This window comes from Oncorhynchus kisutch, linkage group LG3 (assembly GCF_002021735.2).
Source record: "Oncorhynchus kisutch isolate 150728-3 linkage group LG3, Okis_V2, whole genome shotgun sequence".
NCBI classification, from domain to species: Eukaryota; Metazoa; Chordata; class Actinopteri; order Salmoniformes; family Salmonidae; genus Oncorhynchus; species Oncorhynchus kisutch.
In genome coordinates this window covers 35,404,499-35,429,182 of record NC_034176.2, presented here as the reverse complement: position 1 = coordinate 35,429,182, position 24,684 = coordinate 35,404,499, and the positions used below count along the sequence as shown (strand labels likewise).

The window sequence follows — 24,684 nt, the reverse complement described above, 5'->3', positions numbered from 1 at the left end:
GAATCCTGGAACATGTTCCAGTCTGTGCTAGCAAAACAGTCCTGTCGTTTAGCATCTGCTTCATCTGACCACTTTTTTTTATAGACCGAGTCATTGGTCCTTGGTAGCACATTATATTCCTTTTATCATTCAATGATAAAAACAATATATTGAACAATATGCTCGGCAGCTGTATGGCCAGACATCACACAGCCCTCATAAACCACCTTCCAGAAAAGATCAGTGGTGGCTACAAGTGACTTAGTAATTGCTCCCTTAGCTGTTGTCTCTTCAGCTGCACTATAGCTGGATCCATATTCAGTCAATAAACCACTGAGACAGCTGCACAGAGAGAGGCCTAATCACAAAGCCTTCAACTACACGCCCACTCTCTGTCACAACAGCCCTGCGCCACACATTGACACTGATGACAGCCAGTGATAAGGATGATGGACAGGTGTTGTGTTTCTTGCCAGCCTGGCCGTTCTCTTTAAGGACAGGGATGACAGGGACTGGCATGACTGCAGCTTCCTTCTAGAGTTGCACTCTATTAGAATGTGGGGAAACGTTTAAAAAGGGTTTTGAAAGACCTCGTGGTTTCACTCTGTTTGGGACCATTTTAATCAGTTTCGTGCCTACTGAACATGACCTAGGTGCAGCAGCTAAAATATCTGCTTGGGGCCAATGTTAGGACGGCAAGTCCCCACTTAGCATAGCGCAACTCTACACGGGAGCTAGGTTAATATATCATTAAGAGCGAGGTCTTGCACAGAGCAGTAAGTTTTCTAATGGAACTAAAATACCCTCTAAAGGGGACAACTAGCAAAGCACTGTGGGATCGCATGACATACCAGCATTGACGTTGCAAGGGAACTAATTGCCCTTCTAGAAAAGCCTGAGAGAAAATGGACATTGAAAAAAAACACCTAGTATATTTATGACAGAAAAACAGGACAAATATCTTGTGCTGCGTTCTGACATCATTTCCTAAACTGTATTATAAACCTAACAAATCCCTCCAGGTGTCTTCCAGAGCAGAGGAGAGGAGCGACCAGAGAGGTGCTGTGGCTGTGGCTTAGTCCTGTTGGCACGCCCGCATCCCTGCCTCCCTCCCTCCCTGCCTTCCTCTCCCTATGAATAGAACATGACAATGTCATCGTCATTTAAAACGCTATAAATATTGAAGAAGAATTAAAATAATTTATGGAAAAAGACGGTTTAACACGGTGTGTTTTTCCACTCTCGCACGGCGGAGCAATGGGCAGCTGCAGTGCAGGCTGGGAATTCTGTAATTGCTTTTTCTCTCCCTGAAGCCAGCTTCCTGCCTTAAATCAAAAAAGGCAATCTCTGTCAGTAATGGCTCAATTAATAATTAAACACGTGTCTTATCTCCACAGCGCTCCCTCTATTCATTTTCATCTCTCTGACAGGGACGACTGCACAAACAGCATTAGCACTATCAATAAAAGAAGCATTAATAACAGGCGCTTTCTCCAAAAACAAATCATCACCCAGCTCATAAGCTCTCCTATGACCGTGAACAATAATAGCTGAGGGGATTAATAAAGAAACAAACACAAACACGCTTTGGTTTCCCCACTGATTCTAGTGATGTTGTTTTGTCCCCGGCTGGCGACAGACAGCACAGGGAGGGAGAAACATATTAAGGGCCTGGGCATTCTGAAAGGATTTACTCCTGTTTCAAATTTAAATTGAATCAGGGAAACAAATGAGCTTTAGCGCAGGCTCGACAATAACTACGGAGGTGGTAGTGTGGGGAGAGCAGTGACGGCGGAACCATAGAAAGATAATCATTCCATTCTATGGGCGCAACATCCAGCTGAAGCATGGCAATTCTGGAACAACCCAGATCCCCATGGCACAGTACACAGTGTGTCTGTGGTCTATGTGCCAAACGACGAACCCCCCCCGAGCGCCCAGACATAAGTGTTCTGTCAATACAGGCCATCAGGCCCTGATAAAGAAAGCATTTCCAGCAAGCTGCGCTTCGTCAAAACCAATCAGAGTAGGTACCGCAGTGAGGTTTACCGGGCTTAAGATTCCTCCGCAGTGACGGCTGCATTTAATACAGCCCTGTAATCTGGCTGCGTGGGCTACAGAAAGCCCCTGCGCCCTCCCTGCGTTCTCGCTATTACGCATCCTGTCTGCCCCCAACCCAGCCCAGCTCTGCCTGGCCCAGTCAGCCACTCTCTCCTACGCGCTCGCTCCACTCCTCCACTCAGACTCAACAGCCTGCAAAGCTGATTAGCTGGTCATTATTTAAATGGGCGAAAGCCCACAAACACTGTGCCGCCGCCGCGCTGAGGTTAGCAACATCACAATGACCTGGCCAGAGGAGCATCGCCTGGTGCATTACAAACACACTCATCTGCTTGTTCTCCCTGCCCCTGACCCACCCAACCTCCCCCTCTCTAGTCTCTTCTCTCTCTTCGTGTATGCAAGAGGTATGACTGACTCTATTCTATATTCCTGGCTGTGTGTGGAGTGGACCTATAGGCTGCTATACCCAAGCCATAGCCTTGTTATTGACATGCAGCAAACAGCAGCCTTCAGGAACAAAGGGCACTCAGCACCTATTGAGTGGCAGGCAGGGCTGCAGAGCAGACAGGCCGCTTGATTAGTGATTCGACACGGGGACCCTGGGCTGTGTAGCACATAATGAGGGCTTAGAGAGCTACCATGAGCTCATAGGAGGGAGAGAGAGGGAGAGAGAGGGGGGGCTTCAGCCCCACAAGGAATGGGTTCTCAACGTTGGTACTGAGAATTCTGGATATGAAAAATGCTAGGAAAAAAAGCTATTTTGAATACCATTCCTCTGGATATTGGTGTTTGTATTGTATGGTTGTTTATATATGAACAGGTATGGATAAACAAAGCTAAATCCTCCACAGGGGAAGCTAAATGGTTTATTCATTCGTTTATTTGTTTACCCTCATGTCAATTAAGCTAATTAGTCTCTGACATCCGTGACGAGTTGATGTCTACATCCAACTCCAGTGGATTCCACCTCCGTGACGCAAGCAGCAGTCGCCTAAACCATGTCCTACCTTTAACCGTGGCTACAGTAACAGTTACATGGAGTGTCATTTGTGTGTGGTGGTGGTGGCTGTTGTGTTTTTTCCACCACTTCTTCTGCTCTCTCGCTCTCCTCCTTCCTTTGTTCCGCTCGCCTAATCCAGTATGTGTGGGCCGGTAAGTTTAATGGAAACAATTTATTAAGTCCAGCTTAAAATGCCATCTGCTGCTAAGCCTCTCAAAGCCGCTAAGCTCCTGGTTTAGCCCGAAGCTCGCTGTGTTCACGCTTACTGTAATGCGCTGTTTAAAATGAGCACAACGGGTCAAAATTAATCAGGATTATATGGGCACAAATCCACTTCAGAAATGGGTTTTCACCAATCTTTCTCCCCCACCTATCCCAAGATGCCCCTGGTTTGGCTCAGGGAACAAATTGGGTTCGTCTGTCCACTCACATGAAACCCCTGTTAGACACGACAGAGCCAAAATGGCCTCCCAGGCAGAGTGAGAGAACTAGAGTGCTGTTCCCCTCAGACATTTCCTGCTTTCACTAGCGTCTCTGTGTGTTTCCAGTTTCTGGTAGGTAGGTGGTATGTCACGCTCTCTTTTTCCATAGGAGCTCTGCTTGAGTTTCGTAAGTACCCACGAAGTATGTTTATCCTCTCCTGGTGGCAGAACCCATACGTCCTCAGCAGCTACATTTAGCTTTTTATTCGCCTTCCAAGAACTGAGAAATGTCAACTCTGAACTGCAACCAGATCTCTTTCAATAAATGCAATGCCCCAAAGCCACACACAAGACTTTAAGACAGTGTTTCTCCTTCAAGAAATCAATAGTTCTCAGGAAGTTCACGACGAAGCTAAACAAGAACTCTGATAACGGTTAGATAACGTCTGTCCTTTACCATACTGGAGCTAGCTGGTAGCTACCGGAACCTTCTTACCTAATCATTGAAAGCACCGCAGTCATGCACTAAGGTCAGACTCCAGAAGGTTGAAGAATACTGTTTTCCATAGCATAAAGAAAACTGCATTGATGCTGTGAAGGAGGTAGTAATACAGAGAAGAAGAAATGCTCTAGCAAATTATGAGGAAAAAAACTCAGAAAAAAAACTCAGATTTCTGAGTGTTACTAAAAGGGATACATTTGCCCTTTATCTACTTCCCCAGAGTCAGATGCACTCGTGGATAACATTGTTCTGTCTCTGTGTCCAGTATGAAGAAAGTTTAGAGGTAGTTTCGCAAGCCAATGCTAACTAGCGTTAGTGCAATGATTGGAAATCTATGGTATCTGCTAGCATGCTAGCAGATAGCATAGAATACCAGTTATTGCGCTAATATAGTTAGCAATTACACTAGCGCTAGTTAGCAACTTCTTTCAAACTGCACGCGGAGACATAAAAATGGTATCCACAAGTTCCTCCTACTCTGGGGAAAAAGATAAAGGGCCTCCTTGCCAAAATCCCGACGTATCCCTTTAAGGCCATTATTGTGGTTGACTGCCTTCAAGGATTACTATGTCGGACTGTCAACTTGGTGATGATGCAGCTCATCTAAAATGACTAATGAAAGGTGAAATTGTCAGAAATGAGCAAAATGTCAAAATGCAGGAAATTTGTCAAAATGCTCATTAGCACATTCAGTGCTTTACCAACTGTGTGTGTGTGTATGTATGTGTGTGAGTGCGCCCAATCTCTCGGAGCCAAGAGCTGTGTAGGCCCAGTGATCAGAGGCTGAGAGGATTGTAGAATGTAGATTGGTCCCTAAGGACTGAGTGGCAGACTGGTAATAGGACATAGATACAATGCATGGTAAACTAGAGGAAAACATCCCCCAGGCTGCTCTGCATTCTACACACAGGCCTGGCTAACACATACACATGAATGAACCACACATTAATACACACACACACACACACACACACACACACACACACACACACAGGACCTAAAACTAGGATCCATTACAGTACGTTGGCAAAGGGACTGCATTCAATGGTAGCAGCTAACACGATAATAACCTCTCACTCATCACTGAATCAGATGATCCAGCCAGAGCCATCCCCTGGCTTTTCCTTTTCATCCTAATCTGGTGCCCTTATTGTTGCCGGACTTTCACACACATGCACACGCACGCGCACGCGCACACACACACACACACACACACACACACACACACACACACACACAGTGCCGTTGATCCCTGTGACAAACAGGCAGGGACCTCTGATGGGATTGCCTGGATGTAATTCTCCAGTCCTAATCCCTGGGTCCGCATGGTGTGCATTGGACATGGAATGGGATTCACATTAGCAGGATTTCCCCAAGACCTGCTTGCCCACTGACACAGCTAGGCCCTCTCCAGACTGGATGTGGGAGAGAGTCAGTGTGTGTGTGTGTGTGTGTGTGTCTGCACGTGCGTGCATGTGATAAACCAGCAACTCGGCCAACAACAACAATCTTAACTGACAACGACGGTAGTACACTCGAGGCTTGGACATGTGTCCTGGCTGTTTTGAAAATCATGAGCTCCATACTGTAATGTCTGAAAGTTGTAATTTACTGTTTCTGTTCAGGCATAAAACAGGCTGGGTCCTAATCTATCCAAGGCAAGCTGGCCCGCAGACATGCACTCTTTCTATCTCCTCCTGAAAATGGCCCCATTTTACACAATATCCATCATGCGGCATCTGTTAATGGGTCTGGTTCCTGCCCTGGGGGGGACGTGGACTACATACTGCTATCTTTCATCAGGCAGGGGATTGTCCACCCCTCCGCTCCCCTTCCCGCCTCCACATCCTTACACCAGCTCCTCATTCAGCCTGAGTACAGGTGCAGTACTCCTGTCCTACACTCTTCCGACCCCTAAACCCTCCGTCAATTCCCAGTGGACCTGTGATTATGTCGACTGAGAGGCTCAGGCCCCTCCCTCCTCATCCCTCCTCTGTCCTGGCCTCTGGCCGCCATTACTGTCTGGCCTGCTGTCAGAAGCCTTGTAGCCTGGGGGGACCTTCCCATTTATGGATTGGGAGCATGTGGCACGGAGCCTGTAAATCCACTCTAATGAGCCTGAATGTTGTGTGTGGGAAGGGAGATATGTCGGCCTTCGGTTGGGTGTCCCAACACACTTCCACAGGGAAGAAAATATACAAATGTGGATGTTCTGATTTGTGCTCAATCAGATTCGAATCAGTAGACATCATTGGCATGTTATAAACTGCCTTGGTGTTCGTTGAAACGTCATCTATAAGGACGATAGCGGACCACACAGGGGGGGAAATGGTTTGTGGTGACTATAGAAGAACTAAAGTCTTACCTTTGGGTGTAGTGGGGGAAAATAGTTTCTCGGATCCTACGTCAGATACCTGGAAGACAAGAGGACGGAGAAACATTAATAGTCTGGTTAGATGGATGACCTCTGTGGAAGACATTGGTAGTTTCCAGACAAAAGTGGGACACCTCAGAGAACGTGACAAACTGCATTGCATTCACGACGCAATAGAGGACGGGGTTGGATCCTTCAAAAACATCCGCCAAAATGTTCATGATTATAACACACTAATTCTATTCCATTTGGGACCACCAAGATGGCTAACATGGATGTCTCTATTGGGTCCAACAGACATATTTTCACTGATCTACTGCAACCTATGTATATGGACACAACAACTCTCCGTTCCAATACAGATCCTGTACTCTACTTCACCCATAGATAATCATCACAGTGCCTCCTTGACTTGTGTTCAATCTGCTTCATTGAGAAGCAGCCCCTTCTCTGCACCTGACTGAGTTCCTTATTCTCACAACGTCCCTCTCTCTAAGCAGAGCTGAACTCTTTCAGTCCAGACAGAGCCAAGGTAACATTAGGGGGCACTGTTGTGCCACCTGAGAGCCAGCCAGCCCACTCATACTCACAGCACATGAGGTTGTCAGAGAGGAGAGGAGAGGAAGAGAAGAGGGCACTACTGTATGGTGGATCAGCCTCTGCAGGATCTTAGCAGGAGCTGAGAACGTACAAAGACCCTACACACAAAACACGACCACACCGCGACACAATGAACGACCACACCGCGACACAATGAACGACCACAACAAGCTAATGCTGCTCAACCGTCAATTGTAAATCAAAGAAAATCTAACTCTCGTTCAAGCCACACTGTAATACTGTTCATTATTGAATCATTGTCGTCAAAATATGATTTTAGGAGAAAATGTTACGTTAAATATTTGCTTTATCCAACTCTGCATTAAATCACTACTATATAATTTCCACAGTTATAAAGGCTCAGTTGAGAGAAGTATTGAGCAAATACACCACTGTGAGTAATGGTCAGAGACAAAAAGCTGGAAGGGGAAAAAGGCATCTGACTATGACGTGACAGCAGAGACGTGTAGACTAAACACTGGGCTTCCCTCCCTGGTCAGATGTATGTGGAGATTCTGGCAAGCCTCTCCAGAAAGAAAACACACCATACATTTGAACAAAAATACACATCAAACCCGGCCGGCGAGACACAGAACTTTTAAACACAGCTCTGGAGTCATAAATCAACCACAGACAACCTGCTATTTTGCGAGAGGGTGACAAAAGTATGCATTTAAAAGATAATATTAACACGGAACATCTTCCTTATCCCACGAGGTCAGTCTTGGTGTAAATCACTGTTTCCCCTCCTCGCCAGGACTAAGAAAAGCTGTTAAAACGGAGCATATGCTTCATCCATTGGGCCCCAGTGTCCTTAACTGCCATCATTGTAGTTTACACAGCACAAAGAGAACATATGTAAAGCACTGTCAGTGAATCAGAGGGAGAACACACTGTAAACACAGATGTCGCTCCTTGGCTTCTCTCAGTCTGCTCAAGTGTTCTGAAGACTCTTCTTCTAATACCTTCCAATCTAGACACTGCTACCGCCTTTACTGAACACTAGACTAAAGTGTTTATGTGGAGACACCCTCTCTTTTAATATAAACTATAACAGTGCTCCTCCAGCCTCTAAAGTGCTCCAATAACTCTTTAACACCCAGTCAAGGTATGGTACAGTGTAAGGGCATGGTGTATTTTCAAGGCAGAGGTAGAAGTGAATCCTTAGCTTCAGTAGCAGTGTTGTCGTGTGGCATTCCACCCTGTTGGTGAAGAGGAGAAAAAGACAAGTGTTCTGCATTGGCCTCCTCCATTCTCCCAGAACCAGGGCGTCTGCAACACTACGCTCTTTGTGAGCTAGCGCTCCCACATTAAACGCTCCATGTAGCAAGCCTCGCCACCCGTCCGCCTGTCTGAATCACCGGCTGCCCTGGAGGGCCTGTGTGAAAATATGGATCAGGAGAAATTAATGCTTGTCAAGTGGACACGGGAGCTGGGTCGAGGTCTGGGTGCTGGGAGCTCGGAGAAGCCGGCCATGAAAACAAAATGGTTTGGTCATACTCGAAACTACAACTATTACTAGTCCAATGCTCTAACCACTAGGCTACCTGTGTTGGATGTCAAACAGGGGTGTCAAACTCATTTTGCCCCAGTGGCCGCATTTGGTCTTTAACGAGGTCCGGATGGCCGCACTGAAAATGTATTATATTTCCTTGCTAGCAAAACTAGCAAAAACTAGCAAAAAATAGTCCTCTATCCATTGTTTTTTTGAATTTTCGACGCTACCTGACTGTCTAGTGAATGTTAGCGAGCTGGACAGTCAAGAAACAGAATGAATATAGGTTGATTATCATGTCTACACAGTTCTAATTTGATTTAGTCATTTTAAAGTACCTTGAGTTTGTTTCCCTCCCCCGAACGGTGTTTTTTTAAAACTCAAATCACCCGTGGGCCAGACTAAGACCTCTGTATCTGTATGTGTTCAGTAAAGGAGAATTCTGTTGCTAGCTAATTGTTTTTATATTCCAACAAACTTAGTTGTTTCAACAACCAGTGTTTAGATGTAATGCTCTGTTTTGTATCCACTCTTCCCCACATGAGTCAGTAATTCATAATTACAAGGCCAAATTACAAAGGCAGTTCTTAGGCATGCCAAAACAGGGTCTGCTTTTGGCAAAAAATAATTGTTGCTATGAACTTCTGGGTTAGCTTGGTCAAGTAAACATTTTTCCAGAGGGCTGTTCTGTTGGCAGTTTCTGCGCCTGTGGTTACGGTGCGCAGAGGTCATGTATAAAATAACTAAATCACACTCTCTTTGTTGAGGGGAACCCTGTCCACTATTAAAAAACAGACAGGGAACGAAAGAGGAGAACTGAAAAAGAGGAGAGGGGAGGAAAGGAGAGGGGGGCACCAACCAAAGGCCAGGTTTTCCAAAGGAAACAGGGAAATCTAACAATTTAAAAACAAAGGAAATTCAAGCCACATTGCTGCGAGCCAAAAGCCCTTGGACTGGGCCGCAGGAAGCCTGACCTTTGGGGCAGTCTGCTATTTGAGCCTGAGGCTTCGTGGCCTGGCCTTCTCTCAGGAGAGCCGTCAGCAGGCTTTAGCTTTCCTTCTCTATTCTATTCATTAGCCATGCTTTATGATTCAGCTTCCTCTGAGCCACACAAGGGCTCCCTGAGGAAACATGCTGCCTGCCTGCTGGAGAGAAAAAAGAGAGAAAGAAAAACGGACAAAAATGCAACAAGGAGGTCATAGGCCTCAGCCGGGGCCTGCTCACAGCAGCTGTGAAATTCTCTCGTTTCCTCACCAGGCCTGGTGTGGGGAGAGCGAGAGAGAGAGAGAGAGAGAGAGAGAGAGAGAGAGAGAGAGAGAGAGAGAGAGAGAGGGAACGAGGCAGGTAGGCGGTGGAGGGGGGTAGGGGCGTGTAATCCCACCAACGGAGTGCTAACTCCCCAAACAGCCACACGCAGCACCATAGTTCCAAGATTTAGGGAATGCCAAATGACGAATTACACCACAAGTTACAAGTCCCTCAACTTCCCAGAACACGTCTGACGTATTGGCTGCATAAATCTCCTGATAATAGCACACAGAGGGAGGGGGCGGGAAAACCAATACCCAACATTTAGTGAGACACTTAATGTAGTGGGGCATTTCTGCATCTGCTGTCACTGCAGAGAAATATAACAAATTGTTAGCAATTGTAAAAAGCATTAAAAGCGTTTCCACTCAATTCTGCACAATGAAGCTAATGAGCTTTGGCTGTAGCTCTGTAGCGGGCTGGGTAGAAAAGGTAATCAACAGAATGACCTTCAGCCATGAATTTATGAAAGGCATTGATCAGTTAAGGATGTGATTTCACAAAGACAGGAAGGTCAGCAATTACCCACATTCAATTAACCTCATTTAAAAAATACTGCTGAGAGACCAATTTCCCAGTGCTTTATATCAAACGATCTGTCCGGGGCGAAGCCTTTACCTTTGATCTACAGCTCGTATTGCGTGCTTTGCATTCCTGAACACTGAGCTAGATATTTCCAAATGGAGGAGGGGGAGGAGGAGGAGGGCTATAGGTATGTGTGGTGGTTAGGGAGAAAACAAAACCAGAACAAAATGCCAAATAGAGACCCAAGCAGAAACCCTACTCCTAGTCCTCGTGAAAATAATCTCTGGGTACATTTTGTACAGAATAGAATTGTAAAATCATTTGACTGTTTAACTGCGGAATATCAAAAAGAGGCTTTGCTGGAGCTGTGCGAGGGATTCTGTTGTGGTTCCAAACCCACAAACTTTCACATTTGACTGTTTATATTTCAATCATAGCAGATGCTCTTTTCCACATTGACTATCCTCCCAATCCGTTTCGGAAGCATGTAATAAACACCCACTGACCACCACAGACCAGCTATGGCCTATAACACTCCAACCAAATGCATGCGGTGAGTTTAGCTGACAAAGACATGGGAACAAACTTCCTGTATTTCATCCATGGGCCGATAGTGATCGATAGTGATGATGCCTTATTGCCTCTGCTCTACCTTTGAGTCTAAAGTCTGGATTCTTTTTTACACAAAGCCAATCAATATGCACCATATTCCCTGCAGTGCTGTTTGATGCATGAACCATTCAGCCATATGTTCCTCCAACATCCCCCTGCATCCCTCCCATGGTACAACCCACCTACCACCATCCATCCATGGGGAGAGGAGAGGGAAGGCAGGCCAGGGAGGGTGTGTCACTACCCCTCCTGTTCTGTCTGGACTAACACAGGTGTGGGCACTGGGCGGCCATGACATGATGCAACACTGCACATCACAGAGCATCCACTTCACAGACCATTCATTTATCAAAGCGGGAGAGGGAGCAGAGAGAGATATGCGGAGGGGGGGGACTCAGAGGAGGCACGCTAGCTGGCACAGACAACCAAGCTCTCAATTACCCTGGCAGCCCCACTCTGTCCCTGCCCACCCGCCACCTCCCCACACCACCCGCCACACACTTCTGTTAATTTGCGTCCCGGGTTGGTGTTTCATCACTGTCACCCTGCTCCGACACCTACTCTCCTCCTCCACTGTCACCCAACGGCCAACACCCCCTCCAACCTCCTCTACCCACCCTCTGGCTCCAGCCACCTCCTCCTGCCTCCTCTACCCACCCTCTGGCTCCAGCCACCTCCTCATGCCTCCTCTACCCACCCTCTGGCTCCAGCCACCTCCTCCTGCCTCCTCTACCCACCCTCTGGCTCCAGCCACCTCCTCCTGCCTCCTCTACCCACCCTCTGGCTCCAGCCACCTCCTCCTGCCGCCTCTACCCACCCTCTGGCTCCAGCCACTTCCTCCTGCCTCCTCTACCCACCCTCTGGCTCCAGCCACCTCCTCCTGCCTCCTCTAACCACCTCCTCCTGCCCCCTCTACCCACCCTCTGGCTCCAGCCACCTCCTCCTGCCTCCTCTACCCACCCTCTGGCTCCAGCCACCTCCTCCTGTCTCCTCTAGCCACCCTCTGGCTCCAGCCACCTCCTCCTGCCTCCTCTAGCCACCCTCTGGCTCCAGCCACCTCCTCCTGCCTCCTCTACCCACCCTCTGGCTCCAGCCACCTCCTCCTGCCTCCTCTACCCACCCTCTGGCTCCAGCCACCTCCCCTGACTCCTTCATCCCCTTACAACCATTCTGCCATTAAGATCCTGGACTGGATCCAAAGCCGCCACGAAGGTCGTATTTCATCTGCCATTTATGTAACAATCATGTCAGGGTAGCCATTGCTTTGATAAATATTTCCCCTCAGCAACAACCACGCATAAAGTGAAATCACTCTCTAACCCCAACCCTCTTGCTTGCTCGCCATTTGGCATACCTGGGCCGAATTCATAGCATCTCAGAGTAGGATTGCTGATCACCAATCAAGTTTAGCATTTTAGATTATAATGATTAATATTACATGTACAGGGGTAACTGATCCTAGATCAGCACTCCCTACTCTTAGATGCAGTACAGTAGCAGTAGAAAACGAAATGTCAGGCGGTGGGACTGATACAGCAGCTAACGTGAAGGTGGATCTGAGACTGGAGTGGCTGCTGCTGTGTTCAGCCATACATGACTGGCCTGCCCGCCTGCCTGTCTGCCACCGCACTGCAACAGGGACACCAAATTAATTATCTCCCTCCTCTGATCTACGCTCGTTTGTCCTTCTTATACTCCTCCTCTGTTCCACAAACTTAATGACCTCCCGAGTGGTCGTTTATCATAAGCCCGCGAGCATTTCCCCCACACTGTCAGGCAGATAGGCAGGGTTAGCGGGGAGGGAAGGGGGGCGGGGGGCTGGAGGGAGAGAGGGAGGGAGGGAGGTAGGACGCCCCCACCAGTCAGAACAGGTGTGGCGCGGGAAGATTACAGACACCCCTCCACATACACACCCAGAAGTGTAAAGAAGACAGAGACACACTCCCACATGACTGTCAACCAGAAACCATTAGATATTGAGCCTCCCTCACCTCGAGCACAATTAACATAGTAATGCATTCCACAGTGTGACTCTGCAAAATGGAGTCGTCCCCCCTGCACACGGTGTCGTTTTCACAGCCAGCCATGATGTGTGTGTGTGTTTCACGTTTTTATTGTCACATGCACAAGTACAGTGAAAGGCCTTTCTTGCTTGCTCTTTCCCAACAATGCCGCAATCAACATCAGTAGCACGATAACAAATAAATACAAAAGTCAAGTGTGTGTTTGTGTGTGCGCAGGGGAGACAACTCCATGGTCTTCCTTTCCCTAGCAACAGTGGCAGGGTAAGTAAATGTGGAGAGAGAGAGAGAGAGAGAGAGAGAGAGAGCGAGAGAGAGAGGGGCTTGAGCTTTGTGTAAAATATTACCCTGTATCTCAGATACCACTCCCCCTTCTCCCTTTACCCCCCCCCCCTCCCACACACACACACACACACCAATCTCCCCTTCCCTCCCTGCTGTTGAGGAGCAGTTGCTAGCCCTTATCATGGCCGCCTGTCAGTTTATTATATAAATTAGCAGCCTATCAGGGGAGTGCAAGGGCCTGTTTCATCAGCAGGAGAAGGGCAGAGGCATGGCATTAAAGCCCCATGCAGCCAGAGATAGGCAGGGTCACAAATCACAGCGGCAGCAGCCCCCACTTCTACCATCAGCCTCCTGGGGCCACCGTAACCAGATAAAGAGAAATTAGGAAAACGGACATGACATATTTCACAGTACTTGGTACCTGGAGGGGGGGGGGGGGGGGGGGGGGGGGGACAAATGAAAACCTCAACCAAGGGAAGAGGAGTAAAATAAGGACTGAGGGAAATCGAATAAATCAAAAAGAAAGGAAGAAAAACTCAACTGTAAAGGCAGGAAATGACAGTCAGAGTTGCTTAAATCAGATTACCGGATTTAAATTCCCTTTGAATTAGGGAACTGGGCAAGCTATCAATGCCAGTTAAGTGAACCTGTGCAGTGATATTCCTGTTTCACATTCCAACAGAGATAAACCTCTGAGAACGGCTTTCATTAAACAGCATAATGCACCGAGCCACATGCTAAATTGGCCTAATAAAGGAAAGACAGACGAAATCATCTAAGCTATCACTATCCATTTAACTCAATTAGCCCCATGCTGAATCTGAACCTAAAAGATGCAGGTAATAAAACAAGGATGATATGTGGCTAGCTAGGCTAGCTCCATCTCTAGCCATGTCATGTATAACACAGAGTGAGGGATCACACTGATAGAGATGGTGCTATCTACCATGCAGGGTTAAATCACGGTCAGTAGCACAGTCATCGTACTGTGAAAAAAGAGTCCTGGAGGGGGCTGGCAATCACTATGGGCTAGGTGGAGGTCTGAAAGACCAGGCAGGAGGGAGATATAGCCTGGTGGGAGACGGTATTGTGGAGGGTGATATAGCCTGGTGGGAGACAGTATTGAGGAGGGAGATATAGCCTGGTGGGAGACGGTATTGAGGAGGGAGATATAGCCTGGTAGGAGACGGTATTGAGGAGGGAGATATAGCCTGGTGGGAGACGGTAGGAGGAGGGAGATATAGCCTGGTGGGAGACGGTAGGAGGAGGGAGATATAGCCTGGTGGGAGACGGTATGGAGGCGGGAGATATAGCCTGGTGGGAGACGGTATGGAGGCGGGAGATATAGCCTGGTGGGAGACGGTATTGAGGAGGGAGATATAGCCTGATGGGAGACGGTATTGTGGAGGGAGATATAGCCTGGTAGGAGACGGTAGGAGGAGGGAGATATAGCCTGGTGGGAGACAGTATTGAGGAGGGAGATATAGCCTGGTGGGAGACGGTATTGAGGAGGGAGATATAGCCTGGTGGAAGACGGTATTGTGGAGGGTGATATAGCCTGGTGGGAGACTGTATTGAGGAGAGAGATATAGCCTGGTGGGAGATGGTATTGAGGAGGAAGATATAGCCTGGTGGGAGACGGTAGGGTGTTAGAAGATATAGGGTTGCATCCCAAATGGCACCCTATTCCCTGTGTAGTGCACTCCTTTTGACCAGGTCCCACAGGGTCCCATTTGGGATGCAACCATAGCCTGGCTCAGCCCAGCAAGTTCAGCATGGATAGCTGGCTCACAGCACTCCAAGCCCTCCTCCTCTCCTGCTCTTTAAAGAGCCAGTGATTATCTAATCATTTCTGGGTAACAATTAAGTCCATTACTGTGACGGTTTTCAATTAAACTGGTCAAATAGAAACGAAAATGGATTCTTATCAAAGAGCATCTTCTCAAGCAAGAATATTGCTAGGACTGTCTGGGATAGTGGTCTTTGTGCGGAAGCAAAAACTGAAAAGTAGCTGCTATTGGCAGAGACTGTTTTCTTATTGATCTATTCACTCATTTACTGGCAGGCCAAAATTCCATCCCACCAAAACAGGCTGAAATCTCAAATAGCTCTTACACTAAAAGGGCATTATTATAATTTTCGTAATTTAACTGTATTATTACAACCTTATAGTGTGGATATATATATATAAAACATAGGACAATCACGTTTTTAACTGCACTGGGCCTTTATGTCAGAATCCTCTCTCTCTCTACTGACTGACTGACAGACTGGCAGCTGAGACCAGAGATAGAGTCAGGAGGGAGGCGGCTATTATAGTCCAGGCTTGCTGGTCTCTAATTGGTTGGCTGACAGCCTTGACCAATCCCTCGTCTTCCTCCTGTGTGGGTGTCTTCCTAATCTCCTAGGCTCACATCCTTTTGTTTGGTACCTTAACCCAATCCTGACAATAAATTAAAATTAGGTGATGAAAAGTACCATCCATGTCAAAGCCTCAGGTGCATGACAACAAACTCCCCATCTGTATTCAAGACCACCATTGTTTTCACCAGCATCCTCATACTTTTTTTGAATTTATTTTTTATTTTTTATTTAACCAAATCTTTTTTTTATGTATTTGTTTTTAGTTTTTTAACTGAACCTTTATTAACTAGGCAAGTCAGTTAAGAACAAATTCTTATTTACAACAACGGCCTACCGGGGAACAGTGGGTTAACAGATTTTTACCATGTTAGCACGGAGATTCAATCCAGCAACCTTTCGGTTACTGGCCCAGCTCTCTAACCACTAGGCTACCTGCCGCCCCAACTATGGAGGCATTGTTCCTGTAGAAAGGATCAAAGTACCACAGGATACACTATAATAATCCACCTCTGCTGCAGTGGAGCTCCATCACCAGCCACCATCCTAACAGAGACGCACGCATATCACAGAGACGCATGAGCCCACTGTGACATGAGGGGCGTCCAAAATGGCACCCTATTACCTATTTAGTGCACTACTTTTGACCAGGGCTCATAGGACTAGTAGTGCGCTACATAGGCAAAAGGGGGCCATTTGGGCACAGCCTTGATTGCCCTGCGGTGCGGAGAGGATAGCTGGAGGCAGTGTGGTTGGTAGGCAGAACCACCTCTCCTCTTACTGCAGCTTGTTAGAGGAAGGTGTCTTAAAGCGCCGCTCAACAGAACTCTTGTTCACCCTGTTTTCCTTCCAACCAGAACAATGTGAGTCATCTAGTGAGCCTACCTCAGGCTAAAAACGAAGTTCTATTCCTCCTCCCTGACTTAAGACCACACTGACTGTAGCCGCTTTGGCTTTGGCTTTGACTTGAAGGAATTCGACCGAAAAGGGATGTTTCTTTAATGCAGTGATAACAAGGCATTGTGACCCTTCTCCTTCCCTTCCCTCCAACCCACACACAGTGTATTTCCACCAACCCAGGGAGGCTGTCTCACTAGGAGAAGAAAAGGCCTGGCTGACGCCACACTGAACAGTGTGGTAGCCCATGGTATGCTCCTCCAAGCACTGAGGGCAGCTTTAACGAGAGGAAAAATGCGCAGAGGGTGGCACATTTTCACCCGGCCGTGCCATGACGTTAACATGAATCATTCCCCTCTCTCTTCTAACAAAAATAAATGTTGTGCCAGAGCAGAGCAGGGATCCAGAGCAGAGCTGAACTGACTGTGGGTGGGGTGGGATGGGGGCCTCTGCAGAGCCAAAGCTCCACACACACTTTAGACTCATTACCCATACTGTCCACACCCACATCCTGGACTGACTGAGTGATACAATTTATTATATTATTAAACACATATCCTACAACCAGAAACACGAAAGAACTTGCAGTACATACAATAATACACAAGCTAAACTGTTTGTGCGTTTTGGCATGCCAGGATGCGGTTGCTAGGGTAGGAGACTTTAGCCGAGTCTTAGACTTTACATTCGGGTGCTACAGTCGTCCTGGCTTGCTACCGTTACACCAGCTCCCCCTGACCTTTATCCTGTCAGCATGGCTCTGCACTCTCTCACACGGGTCTGCTGGAGGACTGGAGTGCGTAACAGCATCTCCCAACTGTCACAGCATCGGAATTCAGTCAGGGATTTAGGAATCCCGCTCATATGTCAGCCACCGGCGTGAAAGTAGGCCAGGCTCTCGCAGGATCAATACAGACACTTGTCTGACGGCTGGTGGAGAAATGGGAGGCAAAGTGGAAAACTGAAATGGCAGCTAGTGGGGCAGGAACTGGCAACCCTGGGCAACACATACCCCCTGGCCGCCCCCTTATCCCCGCCACTCCTCTCCAGCCCCCCCCCCCCCTTCACAAACAGACATGGTATGCGCTATATAAAGGAGGTTCAGACCTAAGCCCCTGTTCATGTTGGAAAGAGACGCGGCACGTTAAGTGGAATTTACTTTTAAAGCAGACACCAGGCCTCGGGTTACTGGCAGCTGAAACCTAAACTTCTCTGGGAGGCCTTGCGCCCAGGCCAGGCAGGACACCCAACGCCCAGGCAGCCCTTTAGAAATACTTCTCCCACCCACTCAGCTGTCCTTAAAAATAGATGGATGGAGAATAGAGGAGGGAGAGAGGGGGAGCAGGGGTCAGCCCACCTTTATGTTGCTTCATTACACCTCCATGTTTATGAGGGGAGAGACTTTCACCACCGCCAAACGCGGTAACACGTCTACATCGCTGGCCGAGGAAGAAGAGGCCGGGCGGTGTGTTTCTGGGTTTGCGGTCTGTCAGGTGCTCATTGGTTGATGGACTTCAGTTGGTGACAAGATGGTGGGAGGAGGGGTCAGGGTCCTAACACCTGAAGGGGGGGGGGGTCCAATATAGAAAGGGCAGCCCAGCAACTGTGCTTTGACCCCTGTGGCGTTAGAGACATGCATCCTTTATTCTGAGAACGGCGTTGTTTTTTTATTGACGTCTTTATTTTACTCGTGACTGCATAGCATGACACAACCGGGGCCCAGGCATGTCAGAGAGACAGTTTATGAGGGAAATGCTGGGGCAGACAGTAGACAGGGGGTGCGTCCCAAATGGTACCCTATTCCCTCTATAGTGCACTACTTTTGAGCAGGGCCCATAGGGAATAGGGTGCCATAGTGCACTACTTTTGAGCAGGGCCCATAGGGAATAGGGTGCCATAGTGAACTACTTTTGACCAGGACCCATAGGGTATAGGGTGCCATAGTGAACTACTTTTGACCAGGGCCCATAGGGAATAGGGTGCCATAGTGCACTACTTTTGAGCAGGGCCCATAGGGAATAGGGTGCCATTCGGGATGCACAGTGTTGTTGGCCGGTCCCATTCCGCTCCCACAAGGCACTGCATTGTGCTAGTGCTCCTCTGTCATTGGTTCGCTCCAGATGTGTGACTTACGAAGGCTTGAGATATATAAATAACCAAGGTGGCACATCACTGTGAATACCTGGAGCTTTGCTCTTTGGCGCTGAGCTAACCTTGGCTAAGCGCGTGCTGCTATTGACAGACCAGGGAGTCCAGGGATGTTTCTCGCCGGGCTGTTTCTCGCCAACGTGACAACTGCAGAGACCTTGTGAGAGAGCTTATGATTCAGACTTTCACACTTACTGTGTAACCTCACCCTGGTCCCTGGCTGGCATGCCCACCGTCAGTACCACACACACCTGACCTTGTGACAAAACACCGGGGACTCAATGGGTTTTCAGTTACACAGCATTCATTGTCACACGCTGAATGAGATCTATGATGCACTCAACAACATACAGACACATATTTTTACATCCGCTGCTGATAGAGTGGCATGTACAGTAAATAATCAGATAGTTATAGATTTGAATTATAGATTCACTACCCATAAGCAGATGGATCCGTATGATACACTCATAGACATAGAGCTTCTAGTAGTTATATTTCTATGGCTACACCGATAAAAAAAACAAGCATTCTTTGCTACACAGCAAAGATAGGGAAACTAGTTTACTATCTATCAACTGTAGCCTTACACAAGCTTTGGTGGACCTCTGTGCTGGCAACCCTAGACACGGTTATGTCTGATTAGGAAGGAGCACCTGTAGAGGAATTTGGGTCTGGCAACCATCAACAATCTAAACACAAATCCCTCAACAGATTCACCGGGGGAGGATGCAACGCATGCGATGCCATGGGTTTCACTTTACATTGCATCATGGGTAGAGAAGATTTACAACTGACCGACCTCTTCAGGACGGAGACGCATTCAAAGCTGTCTGCTGTGCCAAGCTATGCTGAGCGATGTTCACTCCACTCCAGATTCAAATATAATGAAGCAAGTAAATGCAACTTTGTCTTACATGGCGACTCCCTCAATTATTCATGTGGAAAAGAAACAACAACAGCCAGAGTTTTACCCCTGAGCACTCATCCCATTTTCCAAGGCTGCTCATGATGGCTGCACTCTGGCTAAGTCTTTGTTCCTCTGAACTCTCGTATGAGGAGTCAACCTAATGGATGGACAGAGAGAGACCGGTAACACACACAGCACTGTAGTATATAGAGCCCCTTGGGTGTCACTTGGTTCGACTGTCTGATCTCCATTTCAGTTGAGGCTATTGGCAGGTGCACATTATGCAGTATATTGATCATGACTGTACAGTATGGGGAAGAGGAGAGGTTAACCAGCTAATTACTCTACTACAGAGCCAGCCGGGCCAGGCAGTCAGATCACTCTAACAAAGCCATTTCCTGTCAATTAACCAAATGCACCTCTTCAATGTCAACATGTTTCTTTCTCTAACGGAAGTGTTCTCGGGCAGGCTGAGTGTTTACTATTAAGACAACAGCTGATAACTCTGTAGTGTCATTTACAAAATGACCTTTTTTTTTTTTTTTAAAGGCCCTTAAGCTAATTCTATGACAACCTTTGTCTGCAGTGCTATGAGTTCATTTTCCTGTCTCTCTTTGAGTGCTAGGATTATCTCAGTGTTCAGGTGAAGCATCTTGTCTGTTTTGTGTGGATGAGATCCATTGACGGACAAGACATTCTATCGTGTCAAGGCAACTGCCCTTCTTAATTTTCCCCAAACAAGATGTTTCCATATTTTGTGAGAATCCTTGGATTACCAAACCCATGCTCTGGGGCCTTCATACAAACATACAGCATTCAGCGGAATAAAGCGGATTGGAAAGCTGTTTTTACAGAGCAGTGTTTGCATATTATCACGTCTGTTGTAGTAAGGAGGCATCTCCGTCAACGGCGGAGAGATATCCATTGTAAACAGGCCCTGGTGATAAAAGGTGCATAATCCAGCCAATGGAGCCTAAGCACATAATCCAGAGTCCCCATATCCCTCTACAGAGCCCGGGTAAAATGAAACCCTGCGAGCTGCCTCAAACACAACAGAGCCAAGAACTTCATCTACCCCCAACTCATCTCCTCTACCCTCTATCCCCATCATACAGCTCTCTCCCTCGCTCTCTCTCTCTCTCTCTGCTCACACTGCTTAAAAGCTTTAGCAGAGAGAGGGGGAATTAATCAAGTGTTAAAAGCTGTGAAACTGGGCGCAGCAGGGAGGGGTGGATGGGGGGGGGGCTAGAGAGAGAGAGAGAGACCTGCTTCCAGGCATGTCTTCCTCTCCTCCTATGGTTGTTATTCTCCTGTAACAAGGGTCCTTAAAGCCAGACCTAGCTGGGATTGTTCTGGGTCAGAGTCAGGACCAGGGAGGATCCAGAACTATTGTTAGAGGCGAAGGGATGAAGGGAGAGAGGGAGGAATTGTAGGGAGTGAGGGAGAGGGAGGGAGGGATTGTAGGGAGTGAGGGAGAGGGAGGGATTGTAGGGAGTGAGGGAGAGGGAGGGAGTGAAAGAGGGACGGGAGGGAGGGTGGGAGTGAAGGAGGCAATGGACATCCCCGCCCATGTAGGCCGCCACCCACCAGTGTGATTGACAGACAGAGCAGAGCGCTGGCTGGGCTGGCAGGGTGCCAGCGGGAGCCTGGCCTTCTGGTAGTGGTGCCCTCCTCTCTCCACAGATCAATACCTCCATATGCAATTAGGGTTAGAAAAACAGATGGGCTTAAAGACTGCAACATCCACCCACCACAACCAGCTCCCCAATCCCCCCAAACACAACACACTGTGGACCAAATCAGATCACCTAGCTGCCTGTTTCTCACAGATTCTACACCTGGTCTCACCAAGGGTTCTCACTTCTTTAGATATGATTCCGTGGTGAATATAGAGCAGTAGTAGATTGGAAGTGCAGAGAGTAGTGTGGGCCTACTGTAGTTGGTGCTGAGGCCTTTCCAAAACAGGGCCCGGCTCCCAATGGGAGAGACTTTACACCTGTGTCTCTGACAGCTACACTTGTTCTTTCAACCACCCACTACCAACAGGTGGGATGTCCCCACACAGCCATGTCATGGGCCTCTCACACACGCGCACGTGCACACACACGCGCGCGCACACACACACACCAAGCCAAGCCAGTCAGTTCTCCAGCAGCCCTGGCGCAGGACAAACCCCTGAGAGAGGCATATTCAGAGTACAGAGTGGAGAGGGGGAAGGGAAGGAAAGGAAAGCGGGAAAATCTAATCTGATCAAATGAATGCCACAGTAAGCACAAGTGACATGTCTTGTTTGGGGACATCCCTGTGCGGAGCCTGAAAGGCCATGGACGCCTCCTCTTCTCAGCCGTGACCGACGAACACCGTGGATGAGAGGAAAAGAGAGAGGGAGAGGAGGAGCAGAGCTGTTGTCTGAGTCAGCCCTGTAGCCAGGAGAGAGAGAGGCTCAATTATATTTCCTATCCCTCATGAGCCGCCTGGCCTCCTCTGGCACAGAGAAGCCTGAGCCTTCTCTCCCCTCCTTTTCTCTCTTCTTCTCTCCTCTCAGTTGATAAATAAATGGCAGGCCCGTCGGGGGCACGGTCTGGCCTCCCAGCGCACACTGCAGCCGCCCGCCTGCGTTCCCCTCACATTACCGTAGATAGACATTTTACACATTATTGTTGTTACACGGCCGTCTCTCTCTCTCTGTGCCCTGCTCAGTCACTGAATCAAGGAGGGGAGGAGGATGGCAGGGGTAGAGAGGAGCTCGGTGGAAATGTCTGTTGAAGTCGGCACGATTAGCAGAAATGGAACATGTTCCCTGAGGTCCCTCTCTCCATCTCTCTCTCTCAGAGCAGGACTGACAGCCACGGATGCGTCAGTGACACTTGATTGCTGAGAGAGAGAGCAAGAGAGATTCCGCAGACGGGGCCATTCAACAGGAGTCAAACCTGCAGGGTCAACTTTATCTCCGCTCAGTTCCATGTCATTAGAGTAGCCTGCTGCATTTCCCGCTCTCCGACCGTACGAAATACAACACACCCTTACTTTCCACCTGCCACAGGTAACAGACAAAGGGCAGCAGTGTGGCTCAAGGCCCCCCAAAATGGTTGCTGTTCAGTTTACATTAAAGTACATTCGTTTAATAGAGTCAATTACATACATATCACAGGTAGGTTGCAGCCTAATTGGGGAGGATGGGCTCACAGTAATGGCTGGAACGGAATGACTGGAATGGTAATCAAACTCATCAAACACATGGTCTGAAACCGTTCCATCCACTCCATCCCAGCCATTATTTTGAGGCGTCCTCCCCTCAGCAGCCTCCTGTGATACAAATACACCAAACTGCAGTTGTGTATTTAGCAAGGAGCTAAAAGGAGTAAATAAGTCTTAGAAAAGTGGCACGTAACTTGAAATATCTTGTTTTTGTGTAGCCGATCCTTTTGCCCACTGCGATTGGTCTGTTTTTACAAGGGGCATCTCTGTAGAACATCACAAACGCGAGAGGAGAAGAAAAAAAAACGTCAAAGTCACAGGATGTTTGTGTGGTTTCTTTCTCCGTCACAATTCGTTTGGGGGATCCACAAAGAAACACTACCCGAGCGTAAAAACTCCATGTGGAGGCCATTTTCTTTCCACCACACATCATCACTCCCCTATAGCTAAAACCCCAACCAGATGTGAAGGATCAGCGCGGATAAAAAACCAGGGGAATAAAAATAAAGGGTGGAATGTGACACATGAAATACAATCAAAAAGAAACCCCCAAAAAAACGAGAGAGCAGGACACTTGAATTACTTCTCACATATCATTTGGTTTTGCTGGGCCAAGCCAGACACTGCCGAGAACAGTAAGACGAAAGGAGACTGGAATCACACGGAGAGAAAGTCTAGAGGCTTTTTAATTAACATGCATGCGGCCCACCATCCATGCTCCACAATAACTATTGAACAAGACTGGGACAGACAGACAGATAGCCTGCCCCCCCAAAATCAGCATGTCAAGATTACCCAAGGATACGCAAAAGCTAGGCACCGTCTCCTAACTCTTTCAATCTCGAACTTAAACACAGGCACCGCTGTGGCCTTAAAGTACTGTACGGTATGCACAAGATCGTGAAAGGCTAGCGTTTGTCAGGCTATAAATATATTTACCCAAAGACGAAAGTCTGTTCTATTTAAAAGTCTGTTCACATCTGGTAGTTATATTTGCTACCAAACATATTACAGCCTTCAGTCTTTAGAGGCAAAGTTTTTAAATATTATATGAATAATATGCCTTTCCCTGGCTACCCTGCTGAGGGCCTTTGTATGGTTTGGCCGTGGGGGGCCTGGTATAGGTGGTCTGGTCTCTGAAGCAGCCCTCTCTAGCCTTCCTCTGTTTGCAGAGCCTCTCTCTCGGCTCGCTGGTGTTGCCACAGTGCTAAATTGCACAGCTGTTCCACAATCTGTGGCGGTGTTAATTACCCTAACTTGAGCGGCAGCTCGTCAGCTCCTTGCTAACGAAGGGGCCTGCTTTCCAGCGAGGGCGCCGTATGTTTGGTATGTAGGACCATTTCCCACCCGGCGCTATACAGAGCCCCCCAGGCAGCTCGGCTCACAGACAGACCACCCGATACATCCGTATCCAGAGGATCTCTCTCTCTCTCTCTCTCTCTCTCTCTCTCTCTCTCTCTCTCTCTCTCTCTCTCTCTCTCTCTCTCTCTCTCTCTCTCTCTCTCTCTCTCTCTCTCTCTCTCTCTCTCTCTCTCTCTCTCTCTCTCTCTCTCTCTCTCTCTCTCTCTCTCTCTCTCTCTCTCTCGCTCTCTCTCTCGCTCTCTCTCTCGCTCTCTCTCTCGCTCTCTCTCCAATCTGCTTACCAAGGGGAAAAAACACAAGAGAGATGAAAAGAGAATTTAATACACTGCTAGTAGAAAGGGGCTTAAAATGAAATATGAGAGAAAGAGAGTGCTCAATGGTTGTACTATAGCTTAAGATCCTCAGAGATGTTGAAAGGAAGCGCTGGGTGAATCTGTGCCGATCAATCAGCGTTTGTCAGTCGGATCCCTAAGAACCTCCAAAGCCTCAGCGGTGAAACATGTATTTTCTAGAAAGTGCCTTCAATAGCCTGGTTGCTGCTCATCTCACTTGTCAGTGATACAAACACACCATTTCTCAACTCTAAACCAACCACAATCAACCTTAACCCAACCACAATCTCAA

General features: G+C 47.9%; 1 protein-coding gene across 10 annotated transcripts in view; it reads right to left on the bottom strand.

Annotated features, from left to right (window-relative positions):
* Positions 1-24,684, bottom strand: part of LOC109881677 (fibrosin-like 1) — a 395,301-nt gene that overhangs the window by 37,995 nt on the left and 332,622 nt on the right. For all 10 annotated transcript variants that reach the window (XM_031805011.1, XM_031805016.1, XM_031805021.1 and 7 more), the window contains one exon: positions 6,330-6,378. In XM_031805011.1, the coding sequence (XP_031660871.1) occupies positions 6,330-6,378 (49 nt within the window). The remainder of the gene's footprint in view (positions 1-6,329; positions 6,379-24,684) is intronic.